Source organism: Sinocyclocheilus grahami, unplaced genomic scaffold (assembly GCF_001515645.1).
Source record: "Sinocyclocheilus grahami isolate Dianchi unplaced genomic scaffold, SAMN03320097.WGS_v1.1 scaffold32.1, whole genome shotgun sequence".
Taxonomy (NCBI): Eukaryota; Metazoa; Chordata; class Actinopteri; order Cypriniformes; family Cyprinidae; genus Sinocyclocheilus; species Sinocyclocheilus grahami.
The window spans coordinates 1762901-1783468 of record NW_015505211.1 but is presented as its reverse complement, the minus strand read 5'-3'; the positions used below and the strand labels follow the sequence as shown (position 1 = coordinate 1783468).

Here is a 20568-nt window from a genome sequence, read left to right as displayed (position 1 = left end):
GATCCTGTAGAACCATTTGCACCTGTTGCTACAGGTATGCACTTGTTTTCTGTTCTTTAAATTTGAATTAGAGATCTTCTAAACTTTTTGTCATCTGTTTCCTTTTTTTTAATGGGTCAATTTGGTGTGTCTGTGTTTGCAGTGTCTAAAGAACCGAAGCAGGATGAGGTGGTGGGCATCTCTGTGGCAGCAGGGGTATTCGGAGGCCTGTGCCTCATCATGCTGGCTGTGCTCATCTACAAGATCCGCAAGGACAAGTTCAGTGCAGACAAATCAAGCCTCTTCCACTGACAGCTCTCAAACAGATACCATTCTTCTCCACTGAGATGGTTCGCTCACCACCATGAAAGTTGTTCTCATAGACACTCTAAAAAGGGTTTCTGCATCTAGACATGTAGTTTGGTTAAGCTCAAGGTTTAGAGGACAGGACTGGGATGGCGAGTAGATGATGCCATAAGGAAGAACAACCACTGGTATAAATAGGTCTGTGCCTTACAGTAATAGTCTACTGAATGGATTAGATGATTTGTCAATTTTTTTGCATGCCAATGTTCATTATGATTTTTGGGTTTTCTGTAACAAGGCATTCTTGTAAAAAAAGTATTTTGCTATTGTAATAAGAACAATTAAAGCAACACCAAGAAATATTTATGGTTGTAAACACGACTTCACATACTCAGATTTGTGCTTGTTACAAAATTATATACATTTAAAATTAGATTTTTTTTTAAAGAATCTAAAATGGCCTATTTGAACTTCATGCTACCTTCATAACTTTCATAACCAGCATGAAGGTTAATTAAAAAAAAAATTGCAAAATGCGCAAAGAAAAAAAAAAAAGAGAGACTTTATTAACAGTTTAGAAACCATCTTCTCCCATTTCCACATTTTTCTCTCCACACAGACTTGCACGTGAAAACATGTAAAAGACAAAACCAGTGAAGACATGAAAGCAAAAAAAAAAAAAGTGTGTGTGAAACTCCTTTGATGTCAGTGCAGTGCATACTATTCATACTGAAGTTCATAAATACAGGAGATGTTTGACATAGAAGATGCTCACAGGTACAAACGTCTGTTTTGGGAATGGAAAAAAGGTGAACCAGCAAAAATAAACAGAAGATTTTGACAAGATGTGATAAACTGCTAAGCAACAATCACATTTCCTTAATATACATTTCTGGACGCAAAGTTGTCATGAGTCAGAGGACATGACATAAACGACCATTTCAAAATGATCTGCGTTTACACACATAAAGGACAGCACGTTTGCTTTGGTCAAGCATGCCATTTTGATTTCCTTGTGACTCAAACAGACAGGAGTCATGTTTCTGAGAGGGAGAAGATCATTAATTCATGGATTAAGAAGCAAAATTAAACCAATGGAAGAAGCACAAAGCTTTGAGTTGGGATTGGTATTTTCTTTTGGCTCAGGGTCACTGAACTAAAACTATTGAAAAACACCATTGTCAAGCTGTTCCAATTTGCTGAGGGGGCTGGGGGAACAAAAAAGGAATTTTGAACCACTTAACAGAGTCAATAAATATAACAAAATAACTTTAAAGAATTCCAGATGTTATAATTCATCCCCTATATGGTTTTCTGATTTACTGCTCTCTGTTGATTCTGCCAAAAAAGAAACATATTACATTTTTTACAAAGCCATTCAATCAATAGATTCTGTTATTTTTGATCACAGAGCTAATTTTGAAATGATTTTGCATCCACACTGATGTCTGGATGATTAGTGGACTGTGAATTACCTGTATCCGTGTTTTCGGCTGGATTTAGTTCAAGTATGGTTTCTTCTTTTTCTTCAGCAGTTGGAGGCTCCTCTGCCGGTTTCACCTCTTCAGCTAAAAGCACAATTCATACCAGATTTACTGCATATTAACAGGAAAAGTAACTAAACGAAGAGTTGTAAAATCTATATTAGGGGTCTACTGATTTGATCAAATAAAATTATGCCAAAAAAAAAAAAACACTCTCACCATCATCGCTCTTGGGGGGAATAACCTTCTCTGCATCTTCTGTGCTGTTAGCTGTGCTGTTAGCATTGCTGTTCTCGGTGGAGGTGGTGTTCTTGTCTTTAGCCTTATCTTTAGGCTTTGGTTTGGCAAACTTTGCTTTGTTCAGCAGGTAGTTGACCTCCCTGTCCAAGAAGGAATGCTTAGCTTCAATGTCCTTAGAGAGCAGAACAGGTTTTTCTGTTGGGGACAGTTTTTCCTGTTCAGCAACGGTCTCGTTCTTCCAAGTCTGCAGTAAAAACAAAAAAATGCAGGAGAGAATCAAAAGAGATTATTGGGTGGAACTGACGAGGAAGGATGAAAGAAATAGGAATGTGGGGAAAGAAATGTAATACATACCATTGTTTCATTGATGACCCTCTCTAGCATCTTCAGTTCAACCTCCGTGAAGATCTGGTCACCCTCAGGAATCAGTCTAACACTCCTATGAACAACATCCCATGTAAGTTACAAGGCAGTTTTCATTTATTTGGACATGTCACAGACAAGAGTACCAAGACAAAAAGAAATTCATTTAAAAATAAAATAGGCATAATACACAAGGTATACATAAATAATATATATATTTTTATTAATAAGAATTAAAATAAAGGCAATGAAATTAATAAAAATAAATGTATTAAATAGATATATTTACATATTTGATTCATATTTACATATGTTCAGAAATGTAGTTTTCTAAGAATTATTTGAAAATGTTTTATTTTATATCCATTTTTATGTTTATTTAAAAATAAAAAGTAATACGGTAATAAAACGTATAAAATAAATTAAATATTTACATATTTAATAAATGTAATATAAAAATTATTAAATATTTTTAAATCTATTTTATATTTAAAATACATCTATTAAATGAATAAATCTATTACAATACTTTTACATAGATTTTTTTTAAATAATACATTTAATACAATTAATTTACGTATAAATTCAATACTTTTAATTCTATTTTTCTACATTTTTATTTATTTATTAAGAAAAAGAAAACGGATGAAGTAATTGATGCAGCTCTCACTCACTTGAGGAAGATGGTGGAGTGGTTGAGCATGCTGTCGAGAGCTGCCAGTCTGTCAGGCCATTTCTTCCTCTCCTCCACTCTGAAGAACATGGCTTTACAAAGTTTTTTTAGTTCAGACAGCTTTTCCTTAAGCTCCTTAGTGCCAGCGGTGTACCCCTCCTCATCCATCCAGTTAGAAGCCTCGCTCAGCTTGCCTGTGATCTGCTCTTTCTCCTCCTCAGTCACAACAGCCAGATACTCATCCTGATACATCTTATCCTAGACCGAGAGAAGGAAAAAATTAACTAGATTTGTTGTAAATTCAAAGGAATAGTTGGCCTAAAAAGGAAAAAAAAAAAACTATTTTGAGGTTATAATAGCTATAATAACTGTCGTGCAAAATCCTTCATCATACAGCTATAAGCCCACTATAGATTTCACCTAAAGCTCTGCAAAATAAAGCTTTTTAGGCCTGGACAAAGAAAGTTCTTCTTTGTCACGCCACTGGATCTGAGTCACAACTCAAACACTGGGAACGGCTTCAGAGAGCCTCATTATACCTGCGTCTCAAAGATAAAAGCCTCCAGGCTGTTCAGGGTCTTTTCTCTCTCCTGCTTCTCCAGATCGCGGTCAGTGAGGTCCTGCAGCCTGATATGAGGGAGGAACACATGGGAATTCTTCAGAGATTCTTCACTTTCTATAGAGTGTCTGTCCCATTTCCCGCTCTGTCCCATTCCCCAAGTTAATTAATTCCGAGAAGCAAGCAAGACACACTTACTTCTTTTTGGACACTTCCATGTCCTCTGTGCTGGGATCGAGAACATCGTTCACCTCAAGCTCCACCGTGATGTCTTCTGATATTTTGCTCTTTTTCTGTGGTTTGGATTTCTTGTCTGCCTCGGTCTCCTCCACTTTCTCAGCGTCTGATTTCTCTTCAGGCTTTTCGGCGTCGGTCTCTCCCTGTGTGATGGAGGTGAGAGTTCAATTCTAGACAGATTTCAGAACTAAATCAAATGGAGTAACTCGCCAGTGGCTGGTCACTTTATATGAATATAATACATTGTTCAAATTGAAATTTAAGAATTATAGTCTGACCCTTGCTGAGGTAAGTGATGCGAGTAATTCACATGTTCATGTTTTTGTAACAGGTGCACTTTTACAGAGGGGCAGAGATTTGTATATGGTCCTGGTGGCACAATATAACGCAGTTTGTCACTACACTTGAAACTTGAAGTTTGTCCCACATTTGAAAGTCTATGATTGACTGTATAAGGTTTTAAAAAAATAAAACGTATACATACATATATATACACTGAACAAAATTATAAATGCAACACTTTTATTTTTGCCCCCATTTTTCATGAGCTGAATTCAAAGATCTAAGACTTTTTCTATGTACACAAAAGGCCTATTTCTCTCAAATATTGTTCACAAATCTGTGTTAGTGAGCACTTCTCCTTTGCCGAGATAATCCATCCACCTCACAGGTGTGGCATATCAAGATGCTGATTAGACAGCATGATTATTGCACAGGTGTGCCTTAGGCTGGCCACAATAAAAGGCCACTCTAAAATGTGCAGTTTTATCACACAGCACAATGCCACAGATGTCGCAAGTTTTGAGGGAGCATGCAATTGGCATGCTGACTGCAGGAATGTCCACCAGAGCTGTTGCCCGTGAATTGAATGTTCATTTCTCTACCATAAGCCATCTCCAAAGGAGTTTCAGAGAATTTGGCAGTACATCCAACCGGCCTCACAACCGTAGCCCACGTGTAACCACACCACCCAGGACTTCCACATCCAGCATCTTCACTTCCATGATCGTCTGAGACCAGCCACCCGGACAGCTGCTGCAACAATCGGTTTGCATAACCAAAGAATTTCTGCACAAACTGTCAGAAAGATGGATGGATTGTCTCGGCAAAGGAGAAGTGCTCAGTAACACAGATTTGTGAACAATATTTGAGAGAAATAGGCCTTTTGTGTACATAGAAAAAGTTTTAGATCTTTGAGTTCAGCTCATGAAAAATGGGGGCAAAAACAAAAGTGTTGCGTCTATAATTTTGTTCAGTATTATATATATATATATATATATTATACTACTACTAATAAAGTATCATTTGTATTATTAATCAACATATTAGATATTACAGTACATTGAAATAATTTAAGAGAATTAAGATAATCTACAAGAAACTCTAGTCAGGTGTTTCAGCAGGTGTTTGGCACTGCACATTGTATAATAAAACATGAGGAGAAGTCAAAAGTCCCTCCTGAGAATAACAGGGCGGAACTAGTGAAAAAGTCTCATGAAAGCCCAGAGGTTCTATAATCATTCTGCACCTCTCCAGAAATGTGAATCATCTCACTTGAGTTTCCGCTTCATCTTCTTTGTTGTCTTTCTGTTCCTCTGCCTGAGGCTCTCCCTCTTTTCCCTCCTCGGCCTCGGGTTTCTCCTGGGCAGACTCTTCCTGTTTCTCTGACTGGTCCTGCTCTTTCCCAGCCTCTGGAATCATTTCTTCTTCATCCTGAACCGTTATAAAAAATAAAAAAAGCAAAATGTCAAAAACAAATTTGATTTAAATGTCTGTCAGAGTCATTAAGCAGAATTACCGTAACCGGTTCAGTCACATTTGCATTTGGCTCTGAGCTGCCACCACCAAACAGGCTGGAAATGGTGTTTCCAAGTTCTGTGGAAACACACACACACATTATATTATAAAAAAAAAAAAATTGTAATTATATTTAACTCTTTCCCCGCCATTGACGAATTATCTCGTCTTTTAGAAGACAATGATTCCCCGCCAAAGACGAGATTTTACGGCTTTTTGTGTTTTCACTGTTATACAATAGGGGGCGCTATTACACATTTTCTGAACGAGTACAAAACCTCCCGAACAAAAACACGTGTACAGGACCGAGAAACGAGCGATCTCTTATGTAAAAAGATGCATATGAAAAATAATGCGATCATCAGCAATTGCAGCATATAAATGAAAACTGCATGTTACGGAGTAAAATGTTGATCCAGGAAGTTGTATATGTCTGTGCAAGCTTTGGAGGTGTTGATAGAAGCGATTTACTGGATTTATGCTTTGATAATTGTACTGAATATTACCCAGATGTAGTTTTTTATAAAAATGTGACTCTCTCACCTTTTTGCTCAAAATTATGCATTTTTATGAAACCTACCTATATTCAAGTGTTGATAAAAAAAAGAATGCTTTAAGCTAGAATAAAACTGATCTTTATTTTGGTGTATTGCATATTCAAATATTCATACAGCAAAATATTCTGGAGGCCATCAAATTTGAGTGAAAAACATAAAAATCGCTGGCGGTGGTTGGCAACTTTAAAAATTTTTTTGTGTATATACACAATAGACTGTATAAGATATACACGCACAAAATACTTGAGCATTTCCAAAACTTACTTGTGAGCGTAGACTCCTCCTCTTTCTCCTCCACAATGGTCTCAAACACTGACTCCACCTAAAAAGTTAAGAATTCAGTTCTTCTGGCTTTAACTGGAATAGTAAAACTTCATAGTAATATAGATGGAAAATGTACTAATGTCACGATTCATTATAAACTAAAATCCAGTACTAAGTTACTAACCCGGTCCAGAATTAGCACTCCACTTTCATCCATGTTGAAATGGGCCTTGATGCCCTTAGATTCAGCATCTGAATGTTTCTTGAAGCTGCTGCCCACTCCAGACAGTTTCACCATTGTCAGATTCTGAGATCCAAACACTCTGAGAAAGAAAGATCGGTTTGATATTAACTTGAGTATGTTCTGATATTTCTGAAAAAGTGTAAACAAATCAAACAGAACATAAATAAATAAAACATGGTCACTTACTTCAGGTCCTGTTCACCGAGGAAGCTGAGGTCTCCATAATTGATGTAGAAGACAAAGTCGTCCATGTAACGATTAAAGGTGATAACTTTCCTCTGGGGATACGGAGCCATTCTCTGAAACAGGATGCGCTTGTTGTGCTTCATGGTCTTTATGCCATCCTCTTCCTCGGTCTCACGACTGAACTCGACCTAAGGAAGGTGACAGAAAACATCGGAGAACTTCTTAAGCACTGTCGTATGACCATTAAACATGCGGATTCATTGTCTGTTAAATTAAACATCTCAGTGTTCTTGGTTAGGACCGAGTAAAAACCATTAATACAAATCCAATTCTTGAAAAGAGCACAAGGTCTTTGTCTTCACCCTCTCACCTGTATGGGAAACACGGCTGCATCTCTGACCAAGAAAGGCTTGACTTTAAAGGCTTTGCTGAGCGCAGCGGCCTGATAGACGGCACCCATCGCTGCAGCTTCATCTGCATTGATATTCTTGCTCAGTTCCTCTCTGGAGACAAAAGAACATCAAGTGAAACCAAGCTGAATTATTTGAAATTGTACCAATTTTAGAGCATCTACTCACTTGTTAATTAATGCTAATTGTATTAGATGTTGGAATTGCATTAGATGTTCTTTGAATGTTTCTGATTTTGCTCAAAGAAAGAACCACACCTAAACTACTACTAGTCCATAACAAGGGGTCAAGCCAAGATTTGGCTGGTTGGCACTAAGACATGAAAAATATGTTTACAGCCTGGTACAAAAAGTGGTTTTGGTCTATATAGCTAATTTTGCCCTTCATGACAACTGTGAGGGGGGTGAATTTTTTTTATAACTCATCCGTTTAAATTATATTAAGCCTATAAGTTCTGCATAATTAAGGGCGTGGCCACTTGAGTGACAGGTGGATTGACGCTGCTGTCACCACCGTCGAGCTAGGTGGGCGTGGTTTCAGCAACCAGCTCCCGCCTCTTTGCCCATTTTCGATTATCCGGGAATGATGCGCGGTGACGGCCCGCTCCGCCCACTTTGAGCTTCAAAAACGCTCTTCAGAAACCTACTGATGTTTTTATACAGTCTATGGTTAGCATGTCCCAGTTTGCCCCTGCTGGTTGATGTTGTAATTACACCACTCAGGTCCTAAAAAGCATCTTTTTCCACTGACAGCCAATCAAAAGTATTTACTATAGGTTCAACGCGAAGAAAAAATACATACTTTCCCACAGCTTTAAGAAGCACATCCTGCACTTTGGGCACCCTGGTGGATCCTCCAACCAAAATAACCTGTTCAATCTCATCCTGTTGGACAACAAAGGTATTTCAGATTTTTTTTTTTAAATCATAGTTTAGACAACCTGTATAAAGCTGCTGCCATAATATTTAGCTCCTCACCATGCTCATTTCAGCAGCAGCTAAAGCTTCTTTTACAGGCCCTGGCACTCTGTCAAACAGATCCTCGCAGAGGGCCTCAAACTCAGAGCGAGTCACTTTTGCCTTGAAGTCTATGTCATCCATCAGACCTTCAATCTGGAGAGAAAGAACATCAACAGCTCACTAAACCACCCAGACTTGGTTGAAGTAGACAATCAAATGAAATGCCACAGCACAGACTACTTAACTGAGTTAACATACTAGTGTTGTTTTTGTGTTTACACATAATGAAGGTCTAACAAATCTCACCCAGTCAAGGAAATAGAAATTTCATAACATCCATTTAATCAAGGCCATCCGTGGGCAAATATTATGTACTGAATATTACTAAGTAAATACAGCGTGGTCCTAATGTCTTAAAACATAAACATTAAATGAACATTTTTCTTTGCATTTTTCTAATTCAAGATTTTTTTTTTTTCAAATTACAAATTAAGTTAGCATCATTATTTGAGTGACAGTCAAATTGAAAAATGAATATGAAACTGAAAATGTCTTATTTAAATCTTATTAAATTTAAAGGGTTTTATTTGGTTTGTCCCTCTTTTTCCATTTTAATGACAGCAACACTCAAACTGCATGACCTCCACAAGTGCATGATTTGAGAATGATACAAAGCATCTTGCACTTCAGTCAGTGGAAGCAAGAACTTCTGATAAGCTCAAAAATGTGCTTACATTTGAATAGTGACCTAGAAATGTCTACTGATCATTTCACACATTTAAAGTCATAATGAAGGGGAAGCAGTAACAGAGATTTTCTTTTGAATTGTGACATACATCCGAGTGAAATGAATTATCAAAAAAGAAAGAAAAAAAAAAATGTAGGTTGGGAACTTTGTTCTATCCATTGGTTGTTAATTTAATTTTGGGAGTTGAACTCAAACTGAGACAGATCAAAATGTGATTTTGCAGTTGATTATATGAAAGTGGTGGGTTATACGTCCGGTGTAAGTCACCAGAAAAGTCTGTTGTTTCACCAGAATATTGAGTTATGATATTATCATTTAAAAGTAGGAGGTTAAAAAAAAGAAACATATGGATGGATGAATAGCTCACAATAATAGTACGCATTCTGATAATAGATGAATTTAGATTTTAAGCAGACGTTCTTAATTTTGCAAACTGATAAAACTGTATTTTGACCAACTAAGATAAATTATTTCAGTTTGAGATACCTGTGCCATATGTTCAGCATTGGCACTGAGCACAGTCTTCAGTCTCTGAGCCTCTTTAAGGAGTTTGGCCATGGCGCGCAGATTCTCCCTCACGTCCTTCTTTGATTTCTTCTGTTCGTTAAAGAGCTTGGCAAGATGATCTCTGAGCCTCAGCTCCATCTCAAAGCCACCGAGTGTTCTATCAAACCTAAATGTTAAAAGAAAAACAGCTATAGTCAGTCAACACAATATTGTATACATATACATGCACTCCCAGGTGGCCAAAAATTAGTGGTGAAAACATGACAACCATGACTAACCCTACTCCACGGATCTGAAGCTGCGGATGAGTGCCAGATTCCTTGGTCTTCACCGTCTGATACGTGACAATCGTGGCTGTTGTGCTGCCTGATCCCATATCATAAAACAAGATATTCTACAAGAGACACAACAATGTTAGTATAAAAAAAAATCAGTCAGAAATCCTACTTTAAATGAATTCCTGCATTACCAAAATGGAAGTGTCAATTTTCTGTTTTTCCAGTGTGCCACTGGTTGGCCAAACAGATAGTCCCACCCACACCCTTGGCTGACACAATGTAGACCAAATAAATAAATTCACTTCAATTCTCTCAGAAGTACCTGTGCAGTAGAGTTGATGTCCTTCCTCCTAAAGACTCCATAGTTCAAAGCCACGGCAGTATTATCATTGATAAGCTGAAGGACCTTTAGACCTGCTATATTGGCAGCCTGCAAGACTGCCCTACGTTCTGCCTGATTAAAATAGGCTGGCACTGTGATCACAGCATCTTTAATGGGCTGCTCTGTGAGGGAGAAATAAAGTTATCGGTGCTTCCAAATTTCCCAATCTGCAAAAATCAAGACAGCTATTCAAAACACTCCTTATAATCAAACCTGCGAAGTCTTGAGCCAGACCACGAGAGTAGTTCAATATCATGCCCAAAAGTTCCTCTGGAGTGTACTGCAACTCTCTGGATGATATAAAAGATTCATTTTTCACATTAATGTAAGTCACATCGACTCCAGCTAATGCACCTGCAAGTGCTCCATTACTTACTCTGAGAATTTGAAAAACACTGTTCCTCTTTTCTCATCTCTCAGCAGCTGGTGTTCAGGGAAGTGTTTCTGATACTGTGCCACCTGTGGATTGTCTGCGGTCTTTCCCAAAATGCTCTGGAGGAATCTGTAAACCACCATGGGGTTCTTCACAGCCTGTCATGATTAAAGTATGCTAGAGTAAAAAAAGCTTGTCAAATACGCTGCAACAAGGTGTAAGAGACAAAGAAAATGTGAAGGGGTGTTTTTCATCCTACGGAATTTCATCAGCATGAAATCAAAACAGGCTATTTTCTTCCTTAATCCATGTACCTGGTTTACACTTTCATTCAAAAGTTTGGGGTAAGTAATTAAATACCTCCATTCAGCAAAGATGCATTAAATTAATCAAAAGTGACCGGAAAGAATCATGAAAAGAAGTACTAATGTTTCCACAAAATATCAAGCAGCACAATTACACATCTGTGTAATACTTAATATAAAAGTACTACATTTCATAGAAAGTATTAACTTTTCCCACTTGACTTCAAAAAGAAGGGATGGTGGTGAAAAAACGTTGTTTATTATCCAAGCATTCAGGTCTGCCTCCATTCTGGTATAGCATGCCCACTTTTAATTACTGATTCATAAAATTAAGTACCACCCTATATTATTTTCTCACTGAAAATCCATGTTCCATTTGGAAATTTACAAGTTAAATTAAGGTATTGACGTAAAAAAAGGGATTGGCGTACAATGACTTACCACTCCTAAAGCACTGTCTCCAAAAAGCCTCTCGTTTTCCTTTAAGCACACTGCGACTGGAGTTTTCCGCCGGGACTCCCTGCACAAAAAATAGAAGCTAAATGTCACAATGGAGTAAAATGCTGTCTGAAAAGAATATTTCTTTAATACAAGTCCAAATCAGGTGACATCTGTGGATTTTAGGTGTAAAATGTACACTCTGTTCTAAAACGTACTTGTTTAATACAATCTCCATTGGCACACCAGGTTTCACTAAAGCAATTTTCATCCATTCACTGCCCAAGTCCACAGACATCACAGCAATTGACTCTGCAACATAAAAATGTCAGTAAGAGCTGAAATTCTGTGCTCTAGATAAGAAAAACAAAAATGTAAAAATAATGCATGTTTACAATCTTGATCGATTTAAATTCATCCTGATGGACATCACCAAAGGAAATTGAGCAAATGTAACGCTTTATCATAATTCATGTGCTGCTTACCTGTTTGAGAAGGCAGGAATGCTACTATTAGGCAAAAAACTGCCCATAATGACAACCTTTCCCTCATTGTGACCTGCAGGAATGAAACAAAGCCTGGTTCAATAGCATGTAGGCTAAAAGTCACAATGCAACTGTGACAGGTCCATAAAACAGGAAGCATATCAAAACCATGCAAGATCCCTCAAATCATAATGTCATACACTATTACTAAAACTGACAGTACTACATCCTTTATATATATATATAGAAAAATCTCATTTGGCTTCATTTTTACAGTCACAGTTCTCCCTTGATAGACCATCTTCAATGCTAATTCAAAAATGCAAAGTGGAAACTTCTAGTTGCACAGTCTGTGTGACGCAAGCTTGAATGAGGCTGCCTGATCCTGATGGGAAGAGCATCATGACCATGTCAAACTGTCATTTCAGTTTGATGATGTGAAGTAAACATAACGCTTTCTTTTTAAAAGGCTCACATATAAGTAAATGCGGCTTTTGGTCTTGTAGATGTACTACTGTACTAGACTGATCAAGACACATTTATGAACATATGCAACCACTCAGATGAGCCCAAACATCTCCAACAAAAAAAGTAATGGAATGGCACTTACCTTTAGCGAGATCAAGTTTTATATTGGCTTTTGTTGACTGGTAAACCCCTCTTGACACTTGAACAACACTATTTAGAAACGCTTATCCTGTCCTAATTATGAAAGAGAGCTTTTCTGTGTTGATCCTTAATATCTAACGTCTTACAGAAGGCAGGAAGATTGCAGTAACCAGCAATGCTCTGTGACCACGCCGCCTCGCTTGCTTGGTTTTGCTCTTGCAATCACCGGTTTGTTCTAACACATTGGGCCCGGAACGCGGCGTGATCTCATTGGATCCACGCAACTCGCTGCTCGCCGAGTGAAGCGCTAATCGCTATGCTCGTAAGTCCCGCCTCTTTACCCTGAATGGAGAACGCTGATTGGTCCACGTGCCAACCAGCGCGCGCGAGTGGTCAGTCGTGTAACTAAACACGGATCTGATTGGTCCACGTAAAATAGGGGAACATAACGGCTGTGCGACAAGTTGTAGTTTTTGTTGTCAGCGACGAGAGCCCGACTCATTTTTGCGAATAGATTCGTTTGAACAGTTCTTTTCAAAGAACCGTTTCAGTGATTCTTTTACGTCATTCTTTGTATGTATTTCGTTATAAAACGGCCCAATTACGTTATACGGCATATTTCTGTTTATTACGTTTTTCAATTAGGGTTTAAAATAAAATGATATTTATTAAACCACTTTTCTTCATTTGTGCGTTTATGTTTTACGTGAAACATTTCTGCAATAAAAGTAACTGACTTTTCGCCTCACCACGAAGAAAGAGACGAGATAACCTGCATTAATTCAGTGCTTTGTTGACACATGAACCGGATACGTTCAGTCCCATTCGTGAACCGGTTCTAGAGAATCATTGAAAAGATCCGAATCAAAAGAACAGTTCGTTCACGAATCGGACATCGTTAATGAACTTTTGTTGTATTATGTCTTTTGGCCATATTAATAACTTTTGAAATTATACATTTAAATCAAATATGTATATTTTTCTTATAATTTTCTGTTTGGTGTGTATTTTGGTTTTAAACAGCATCAGTTATTTAATTTACAGTATATGTTTAAATAAATGTTATCAAGTTAATCTGTGGCTTGTTGTGTCCAACCTTAAATATATTATTGCGTATACAGATAAATAACAGAAAACAAGAATATACTGACACTAGTCACATGCCCGTGATGTGAGTCACATGATTTGGCTAAACAAGAACTGCTTGGAAAATGGCAGCGTTCTTACAGTGGAGACGATTTGTGTTTTTCGATAAAGAAACGGTGAAAGATCCGAGTGAAAATGGGAAAAATTTCCAACTACCGGTGGGAATAGCGGCCTGTGATTCAGGTCGAGGACACATTGTGCTTGGAGATATCCTTAAAATGCTGAAGTCATGCTTGAGGCTAGTTAGCAATGATGACACTGATAAACAATTATACTACGTATATTTTATAATTATAGTTGTATAAGTTATAAATCGTAGCATATTTTAATAGGTTGCAGCAAGCCTGCTTTGTCAAATTGATTATTGCATGTTTTCTTTTATATTTTTCATAATTCCAACATTCAGTCCTTTCTGGCTGATTATATATATATATATATATATATATATATATATATATATATATGATGATTTCAGTTATGCCACATGATCATGTTTTCTTTAACTCGTATAATGCACATATGGATGGGCAGATTTGGTTTTTGACCCGCTCCCTGCAGCTATCCAGCTTTCAGGCTTATAAGCTGCGCGTGACACACCTGTACCAGCTGAAACAACACAACATCCTGGTGTCTGTGGGTCAGGACGAGCCTGGCATCAATCCTCTGGTAAGAATCACGACAGGTGTCTGCTGAAGCTACATGTCAGGGCAAGAAATTAAGCTTTAGAAATGTAAGTTGATTTCTAGAGTTTATGTGTTTGCCCATCAGGTGAAGGTGTGGAACCTTGATAAGAAGGACAGCGGCAGTCCTCTGTGTACCCGGATATTCCCTGCCATACCTGGAAACAAACCCACTGAAGTGTCTTGTCTCAGTGTACATGAAACCCTTAATTTCATGGCTATAGGTAGGTTTTATTTTTAATTCACAAATCAGGGATATTATAGTTAATTAAAACTAAAACCATTTAAAAACGTGTTAGTTACTTGAAATAAAAGGGGAAGAAAATAAAAGTAAAATAATATCATATTATATATATAATACTATAAATTTAAAAATATATATTTTTTTCATTTAGTCCAACCATATTTAAAAACACAGAAACTAATAAAAAAGTAAAAAACAAAACACATAACAAAATTACCAAATGAACTAAAATTTAAATGAAAAACGAAAAAAAAAAAATATATATAAAAAAAGTAATTCAAAACATTAATATTTTAATTATACTAAACTAAGTCACAGCATGTCTCTTTAAAAGAGAGCAAAATTGGCACAGAAAATCAAAATCTGAGGTCTTCCCCAAAATGAGAAATCTTATATAATATTGTATACTGTAATTATTCAGATCGAGAATTTATTTTAATTAATTGAATTGATTCGAGTATTAGCTAGTATTTTTATATGGTTTGAAAAACGTTTTCATAAAGGTCATAATTCCCATATACTTAAATGTTAGAGGGCAGCTAATAATACAAAAATTGCACTTTAATGTTGCAAAAGTAAACAAATGCTATCAAAGTTATATTTATTTGATTTTGATTTTCTAAAAATATATAAACGTAACTTGAAATCACTTCTTATTTGTGAATAATTTCAGTGACACTAAATGGCATTTGCAACCCATTTGTTTCTGTAATTTGATGCATTTCAAAGTGAAACAAAAAATTTAGTTGAGAAAAAAATATTTTTTTTTATCCATCAATAATTAATTTTATGTTGACTCTAATATCTGTGTTGAATGCTCAGGTTTTACAGATGGCAGTGTTGTGCTGACGAAGGGTGACATCACCAGAGACAGACACAGTAAAACACTCAGCCTCCATGAGGGCAGCTGTCCAATCACAGGCCTGGCTTTCCGACAGGCTGGCAAAGTCACACACCTGTTTGTCGCCACTCTAGAAAAAGTGCAGGTACATGTTAGTTACATGGAATGTGATTTTTTTTTGTCTTTGTAATGAAACTGTGTGAATACAGATGAAAATGATAACAAACTGAAAGCAGGATTATTCATATGTTGACAGTGTTACACATTATCAGTGAAAGAGTACCCTCGTATAGAACTGGACACGCACGGCTGCGCCCTCCGCTGCTCGGCGCTCACAGACCCCTCGCAGGACTCGCAGTTCATAGTGGCTGGAGATGACTGTGTGTATTTGTACCAGCCTGATGAGAGAGGGCCCTGTTTTGCTTTCGATGGGCACAAGCTTCTTACTCACTGGCACAGAGGCTACCTGCTGCAGCTCACACACAATAACAAGTCACCCAGCAAGTAAGCCTCGTTGTATTGCATGGATTATCGGTCCTTTTCTCGCTTTAACTTTTTTTAATATGCATTCACATTTTTGACATTTCATTTGTACAGATCTGATTATGGTAGCAGACAGACATCCCCTTCAGAAAAACACATCTTGAACATTTATGACCTGGACAACAAGTTTATCGCTTACAGTGCGGCGTTTGATGATGTCATTGACGTTCTGGCAGAATGGGGCTCTTTTTATGTCCTAACGAGAGACAGAACACTGTATATGCTGCAAGAAAAAGACACACAGACCAAGCTAGAGGTTAGAACAGTGTTATTATCATTAAAAGAACGTTTTGTTTTTTTTACTTAAAATATAAAGTAATATACATTACCGATCAATAATGTGTTATTTAGATGCTGTTTAAGAAGAACCTGTTTGTGATGGCCATTAACTTGGCTAAAAGTCAACATCTGGACAATGATGGTCTGTCTGAGATATTCAGACAGTATGGAGACCATCTCTACGTCAAAGGGGATCATGATGGAGCTATCCAGCAGTATATTCGGTAAGTTTGCAGTTCAGATTGCTAGGTAAACATTTCATTTAAAATCAAGTCAGTCAAGTTAGTTACATCATGGTCTTCTTTCTCTCTTAGCACCATTGGGAAGCTTGAGCCCTCATACGTAATCCGTAAATTTTTGGATGCACAGAGGATACATAACTTGACAGCATACCTACAGGCCCTCCACAGGCAGTCGCTGGCCAACGCTGACCACACTACTCTACTGCTCAACTGTTACACCAAACTGAAGGACAGCTCCAAGCTGGAAGAGTTCATAAAGGTTTGTAGAAAAATTATTTTGGTCTGAATGTGCATTTAAGCTTTTTGAATGAGCCTTGACCATTGACGATGCTTTGTATACTCTGCTGCATCCCTCCTGTGAATATAGAGCAATGAAAGTGAGGTGCATTTCGATGTTGAAATTGCGATCAAGGTGTTACGTCAGGCTGGTTATCACAGTCATGCCGTTTTTCTGGCAGAGAGACACATGCACCATGAATGGTATCTAAAGATCCAGCTAGAGGATTTGAAGGTAAATACAGCTTTTTTTGTGCTATGATATAAACTGTTATGATACATGCTTTTCGATCAGTTTATGTAAGCCAATACTTTTTCATTTTGTCAACAAAAATTTTTCTCTGCCTTGCTCTTGCCAGAAAAATATATATTCAATTATTTATCCCTTTTTTTTTTTTTTTTAATATAAACCTTTTCAGAATTATCAGGAGGCTTTACGCTACATAGGACGGTTACCATTTGATCAGGCAGAGAGTAATATGAAGCGTTACGGTAAAATTCTAATGCACCATGTGCCTGAGAGTTCCACCATCCTCTTAAAACGCCTGTGCACTGACTATCACCCTAACAAAGACTCAGCCGACAGGGACAGTCTGGACAGGCCTGCGGAAAACAAGGTCATTCATTTGGATTAGCATTAACACCTTTAAATAATCTGACATTCAAGAACATTGTGAGTTAAGCCAAATTACTTGAGATTTTATCTCAAAATGTTCTTACTTTTTTACAGGCCAATCCAGAAGAGTTCATCCCAGTCTTTGCCAATAACCCACGAGAGCTGCGAGCGTTCCTGGAACACATGATCGAGGTGGATCCGTTCTCACCTGAGGGAGTTTATGACACACTGCTAGAGCTCAGACTGCAGGACTGGGCACATGAGCAGGACCCAGGGGTAAAACATGCAGTCATACCACACATGTCTCATTATGTTATATTATGTTATTATTGACAACATCTGAACCTGAAGAATTTGACTTGTTTATTTATTAGATATTTTTGCTAATTTGATTATGATTTTGGGCAATTAGTAAAAGTGTGGTAGTCCATAAAACTTATTTTACCATATTAAAGACAATCCTGCAGATTTTAAAATCTGAAAATGAAAATAAATATTTCATACTGAACATTATAATACATTGTGTATACTATAATGCACAGTATAATGTAGCATTTAACATAATTGATTTTAGATTTTTTTTAATAAAACTAAAATAATTAAATTAAAATAATTTTTAGTATTTAGACCATTTCAAATTTTTTTTTCATAACTTGAAAATAACTATTAGCTTATTGTCACTGGCCAGAATTTTAATATCAATGCGTCCCTAGAAAAAAGTATACATATTCCATAGCTATGCCATAGCTATAACATTGTAACTGCATTATAAAATACAATCTCAAGACCATTTTTAAAATGTTTTGGGTAAATTTGGATTGCTTATTGTAAAAGCATATACTGCAGGAAACCCATCACTCTTTCTGTCTTTTGTCTGACAGAAGAAGAAAGTCCTGCAGGAGGCAGCACTGTCCCTGCTGAGGAGCGACAACACTGTGTTTGACAAAGCCCTGGTGCTCTGCCAGATGCACAACTTCAAGGAAGGAGTGCTGTATCTGTATGAAAAGGGCAAACTGTAAGCACTATTTCTAATCACTGTTTCACTTACTCAGAAGGTGCTATAAAAGTTATCTACACAACTTCTACAAGTCTTCTACAGCCATACTATAGCTTTGTGTGACAACAGACCACAGTTACTGACTGAATTCTGTTCAGAATTGAATGCATCTACATCTGCATTACATTTAGCTTTTATCTATTAACAGCAGAAAAATAAGTGACAGAACAGCCTGTTTCTGCAGGTACCAGCAGATCATGCACTACCACATGCAGAATGAGGAGTACGGGAAAGTCGTGGAGGCCTGTAAACGCTATGGGGACAGTGAGGTGTGTTTGTGGGAACAGGCTCTGGGTTACTTTGCACGCAAAGAAGAGAACTGCAAGGCTTACATTAGTGAAGTTCTGCAGCACATTGATGAAAATAACTTGATGCCTCCACTTCTGGGTGAGTAAATGGATACGAGAAAGGTTTGTGGTCAACACCTCTGTTGTGTTTTTCACGCATAACTGCGTGAACTTTTCACACAATTCATTATTTTTCAGCCATGATGTAGAATGTGAACCAACTCTTCACCTTCCAGGGAACTTTATATCAAATAATTGTAGTGTTGTCCATACCGTCAGCATAATTTTGACCTTATATGAATGTCTGTGTTGCAGTGGTGCAGACTTTGGCTCATAATTCCACAGCATCGCTGTCAGTCATAAAAGACTACCTGATAAATAAACTAGAGCGGGAGACCCAGCAGATTGAGGAAGATGAAAGGAAGATTCGACAGTATAGAGAGGAGACGGCCCATCTTCGCGCTGAGATACAGGAACTTAAAACGTGGTGAGCGAATCAAGGATTCATTCAAAAATGGATGCTACAATTGATAGTATAGGAATGCCATTGTATATTTAAAAAAAATACATTGCTCTTTCAGTGCAAAGATCTTCCAGAAGACCAAGTGCAGCATGTGCAACAGCCCGCTAGAGCTGCCATCTGTGCACTTCCTGTGTGGCCACTCTTTCCATCAGCATATTTGGGTTTAGCAGTAAACTTTTAGGATTTAGGACTTTTCTTCAGCCATTCAATCTGCCTGTCGGGTATTAAATAGACAGGCGTCATTTAAACTGAACATTTTGTATACCTTTTTGAGGACTGGAAAAATAATGTTGCATTTGTTTTATCATTGTATTTACTCAAGATTATTTTAGAAGGATTTAGAAACTTTTATTAACAGGAAATGGGTGTATAATAGAAATGTTGTATAATGTATAATGATTGCTTTTTTATTTGTATAAAGTAAAGAACAGTACATCATGCAATTTATTATATTAGGAAATAATACAATATAAATAAAAAGGGGCATTTTTGCAAATCAAATTTTTAAAAGCACTAAAAGTAATGTAACTTTTTTTCTGGTAGCTAAAGTTGCTAATGACGTTACTATGTAATACCTCTTCTCTTGCCAATGAATAAAATATGAATTCAACAAACTGACGTTCTCGCGCACTTCCGCTGAAGATCTCGCGAGATCAAGTTTCCTTGGCAACAGTACACCGTGTTTTCATGGAGAGGTCAGAGCGACAAAAGGTTTGTTATAATTATCGCGCAAATGTCAATAATTTAATCTTGCGTACCATGTTAATTACGTAAACATTTATATGAGACACTAACGTGGTGTATTTTATGCCTCGCTATTCAATGTAACGAGCGCATCAAACACTAAGCTACAGTAAAACATTGTTATTCCTTGATGCTTATGTGTCACATTGGGTCTAAAAAACCTTTAGGTGCCTCCTAAAACAGATTGTGGTAGGTTATAAAAGTCCCGTAAAGCAAAACTAAACCAGCTGGAAAAGACTTACTTCATGGGCTGTGTCTCTAAACCAAGTATGCTGCCTACCTAGACAGCATTTTAGGGCATCATAGACATGTTCTGAGTCAGCAGCATTTTGGTATCACTATGACTCCTAAAAATACAATCTAGGCAGGCATCTCCCTAGGTTTTGAAACCCAGTTTTAGTAAAAACTAAAAAGTGCAAATAATATCTGCAAACAGATTCAACTCGCAACCAACCAGCCATACGACGAGAGTTTTGAGGTGAATGCAGAGGAGGCAGCCAGTGTGCACACACCATCCCCAAGACAGATAGGTCAGACTGTTTACCACTTCTTTATATTTTACCTAGCATCCATCAACTGTTTTTCATGCCATTGTGTTTTTATTTCAGTTTCTAGGAGGACAGGCAGGCAGAAGCAGAGTGCCATGGCCACTTATGCTGGCAATAAACTAGAAGAGGATACTAAAGTAAGTTTACTAACTCATATTT

At 37.3% G+C, this 20568-nt stretch overlaps 4 protein-coding genes across 4 annotated transcripts in view; 3 read left to right on the top strand and 1 right to left on the bottom strand.

Moving 5' to 3' along the window:
* Positions 1 to 559, top strand: part of LOC107578992 (zona pellucida-like domain-containing protein 1) — a 6387-nt gene extending 5828 nt beyond the window's left edge. The window contains exons 11-12 of the mRNA XM_016264889.1: positions 11 to 34; positions 143 to 559. Of these exons, the coding sequence (XP_016120375.1) occupies positions 11 to 34; positions 143 to 291 (173 nt within the window). The 3' untranslated portion in view covers positions 292 to 559. The remainder of the gene's footprint in view (positions 1 to 10; positions 35 to 142) is intronic.
* Positions 560 to 831: 272 nt separating this feature from the next.
* Positions 832 to 12676, bottom strand: LOC107577052 (hypoxia up-regulated protein 1-like). Its single transcript, XM_016263172.1, has 24 exons — positions 12385 to 12676; positions 11775 to 11847; positions 11508 to 11601; positions 11293 to 11371; positions 10550 to 10704; positions 10387 to 10463; positions 10114 to 10295; positions 9792 to 9907; positions 9493 to 9679; positions 8277 to 8411; positions 8101 to 8183; positions 7260 to 7392; positions 6890 to 7077; positions 6644 to 6782; positions 6460 to 6517; positions 5640 to 5716; positions 5396 to 5554; positions 3803 to 3984; positions 3585 to 3672; positions 3047 to 3303; positions 2364 to 2448; positions 1989 to 2253; positions 1761 to 1853; positions 832 to 1623 (listed from the first exon to the last, which is right to left on the bottom strand). Exons 2-24 carry the CDS (start codon positions 11839 to 11841, stop codon positions 1574 to 1576), a joined length of 2949 nt encoding a protein of 982 aa, XP_016118658.1. The 5' UTR covers positions 11842 to 11847; positions 12385 to 12676; the 3' UTR covers positions 832 to 1573.
* Positions 12677 to 13508: 832 nt separating this feature from the next.
* Positions 13509 to 19284, top strand: LOC107578557 (vacuolar protein sorting-associated protein 11 homolog). The gene is made up of 15 exons (XM_016264508.1): positions 13509 to 13736; positions 14047 to 14195; positions 14298 to 14433; positions 15276 to 15439; positions 15551 to 15798; positions 15892 to 16093; positions 16189 to 16340; positions 16431 to 16617; positions 16726 to 16869; positions 17054 to 17251; positions 17365 to 17526; positions 18132 to 18265; positions 18492 to 18694; positions 18910 to 19081; positions 19176 to 19284. The coding sequence occupies exons 1-15, from the start codon at positions 13595 to 13597 to the stop codon at positions 19282 to 19284; spliced, it is 2502 nt and encodes an 833-aa protein (XP_016119994.1). The 5' UTR covers positions 13509 to 13594.
* A 461-nt stretch (positions 19285 to 19745) lies between these two features.
* LOC107578547 (intraflagellar transport protein 46 homolog) overlaps positions 19746 to 20568 on the top strand; it is a 3118-nt gene continuing 2295 nt past the window's right edge. The window contains exons 1-3 of the mRNA XM_016264498.1: positions 19746 to 19828; positions 20298 to 20391; positions 20470 to 20546. Of these exons, the coding sequence (XP_016119984.1) occupies positions 19805 to 19828; positions 20298 to 20391; positions 20470 to 20546 (195 nt within the window). The 5' untranslated portion in view covers positions 19746 to 19804. The remainder of the gene's footprint in view (positions 19829 to 20297; positions 20392 to 20469; positions 20547 to 20568) is intronic.

Bases quoted from the DNA above. Each gene is read 5' to 3' on its own strand.
- LOC107577052 (XM_016263172.1), bottom strand. From the start codon at position 11,841: ATGAGGGAAAGGTTGTCATTATGGGCAGTTTTTTGCCTAATAGTAGCA. The intron at 10,705-11,292 runs GTAAGTCATTGT...TAATCATGACAG, and splicing joins GAGACAGTGCTTTAGGAGTG to GCTGTGAAGAACCCCATGGT. The intron at 1,854-1,988 runs GTGAGAGTGTTT...TTGTGCTTTTAG, and splicing joins TCCCCCCAAGAGCGATGATG to CTGAAGAGGTGAAACCGGCA.
- LOC107578557 (XM_016264508.1), top strand. From the start codon at position 13,595: ATGGCAGCGTTCTTACAGTGGAGACGATTTGTGTTTTTCGATAAAGAA. The intron at 13,737-14,046 runs ATATCCTTAAAA...CGTATAATGCAC, and splicing joins AGGACACATTGTGCTTGGAG to ATATGGATGGGCAGATTTGG. The intron at 18,266-18,491 runs GTAAGCACTATT...CTGTTTCTGCAG, and splicing joins CTGTATGAAAAGGGCAAACT to GTACCAGCAGATCATGCACT.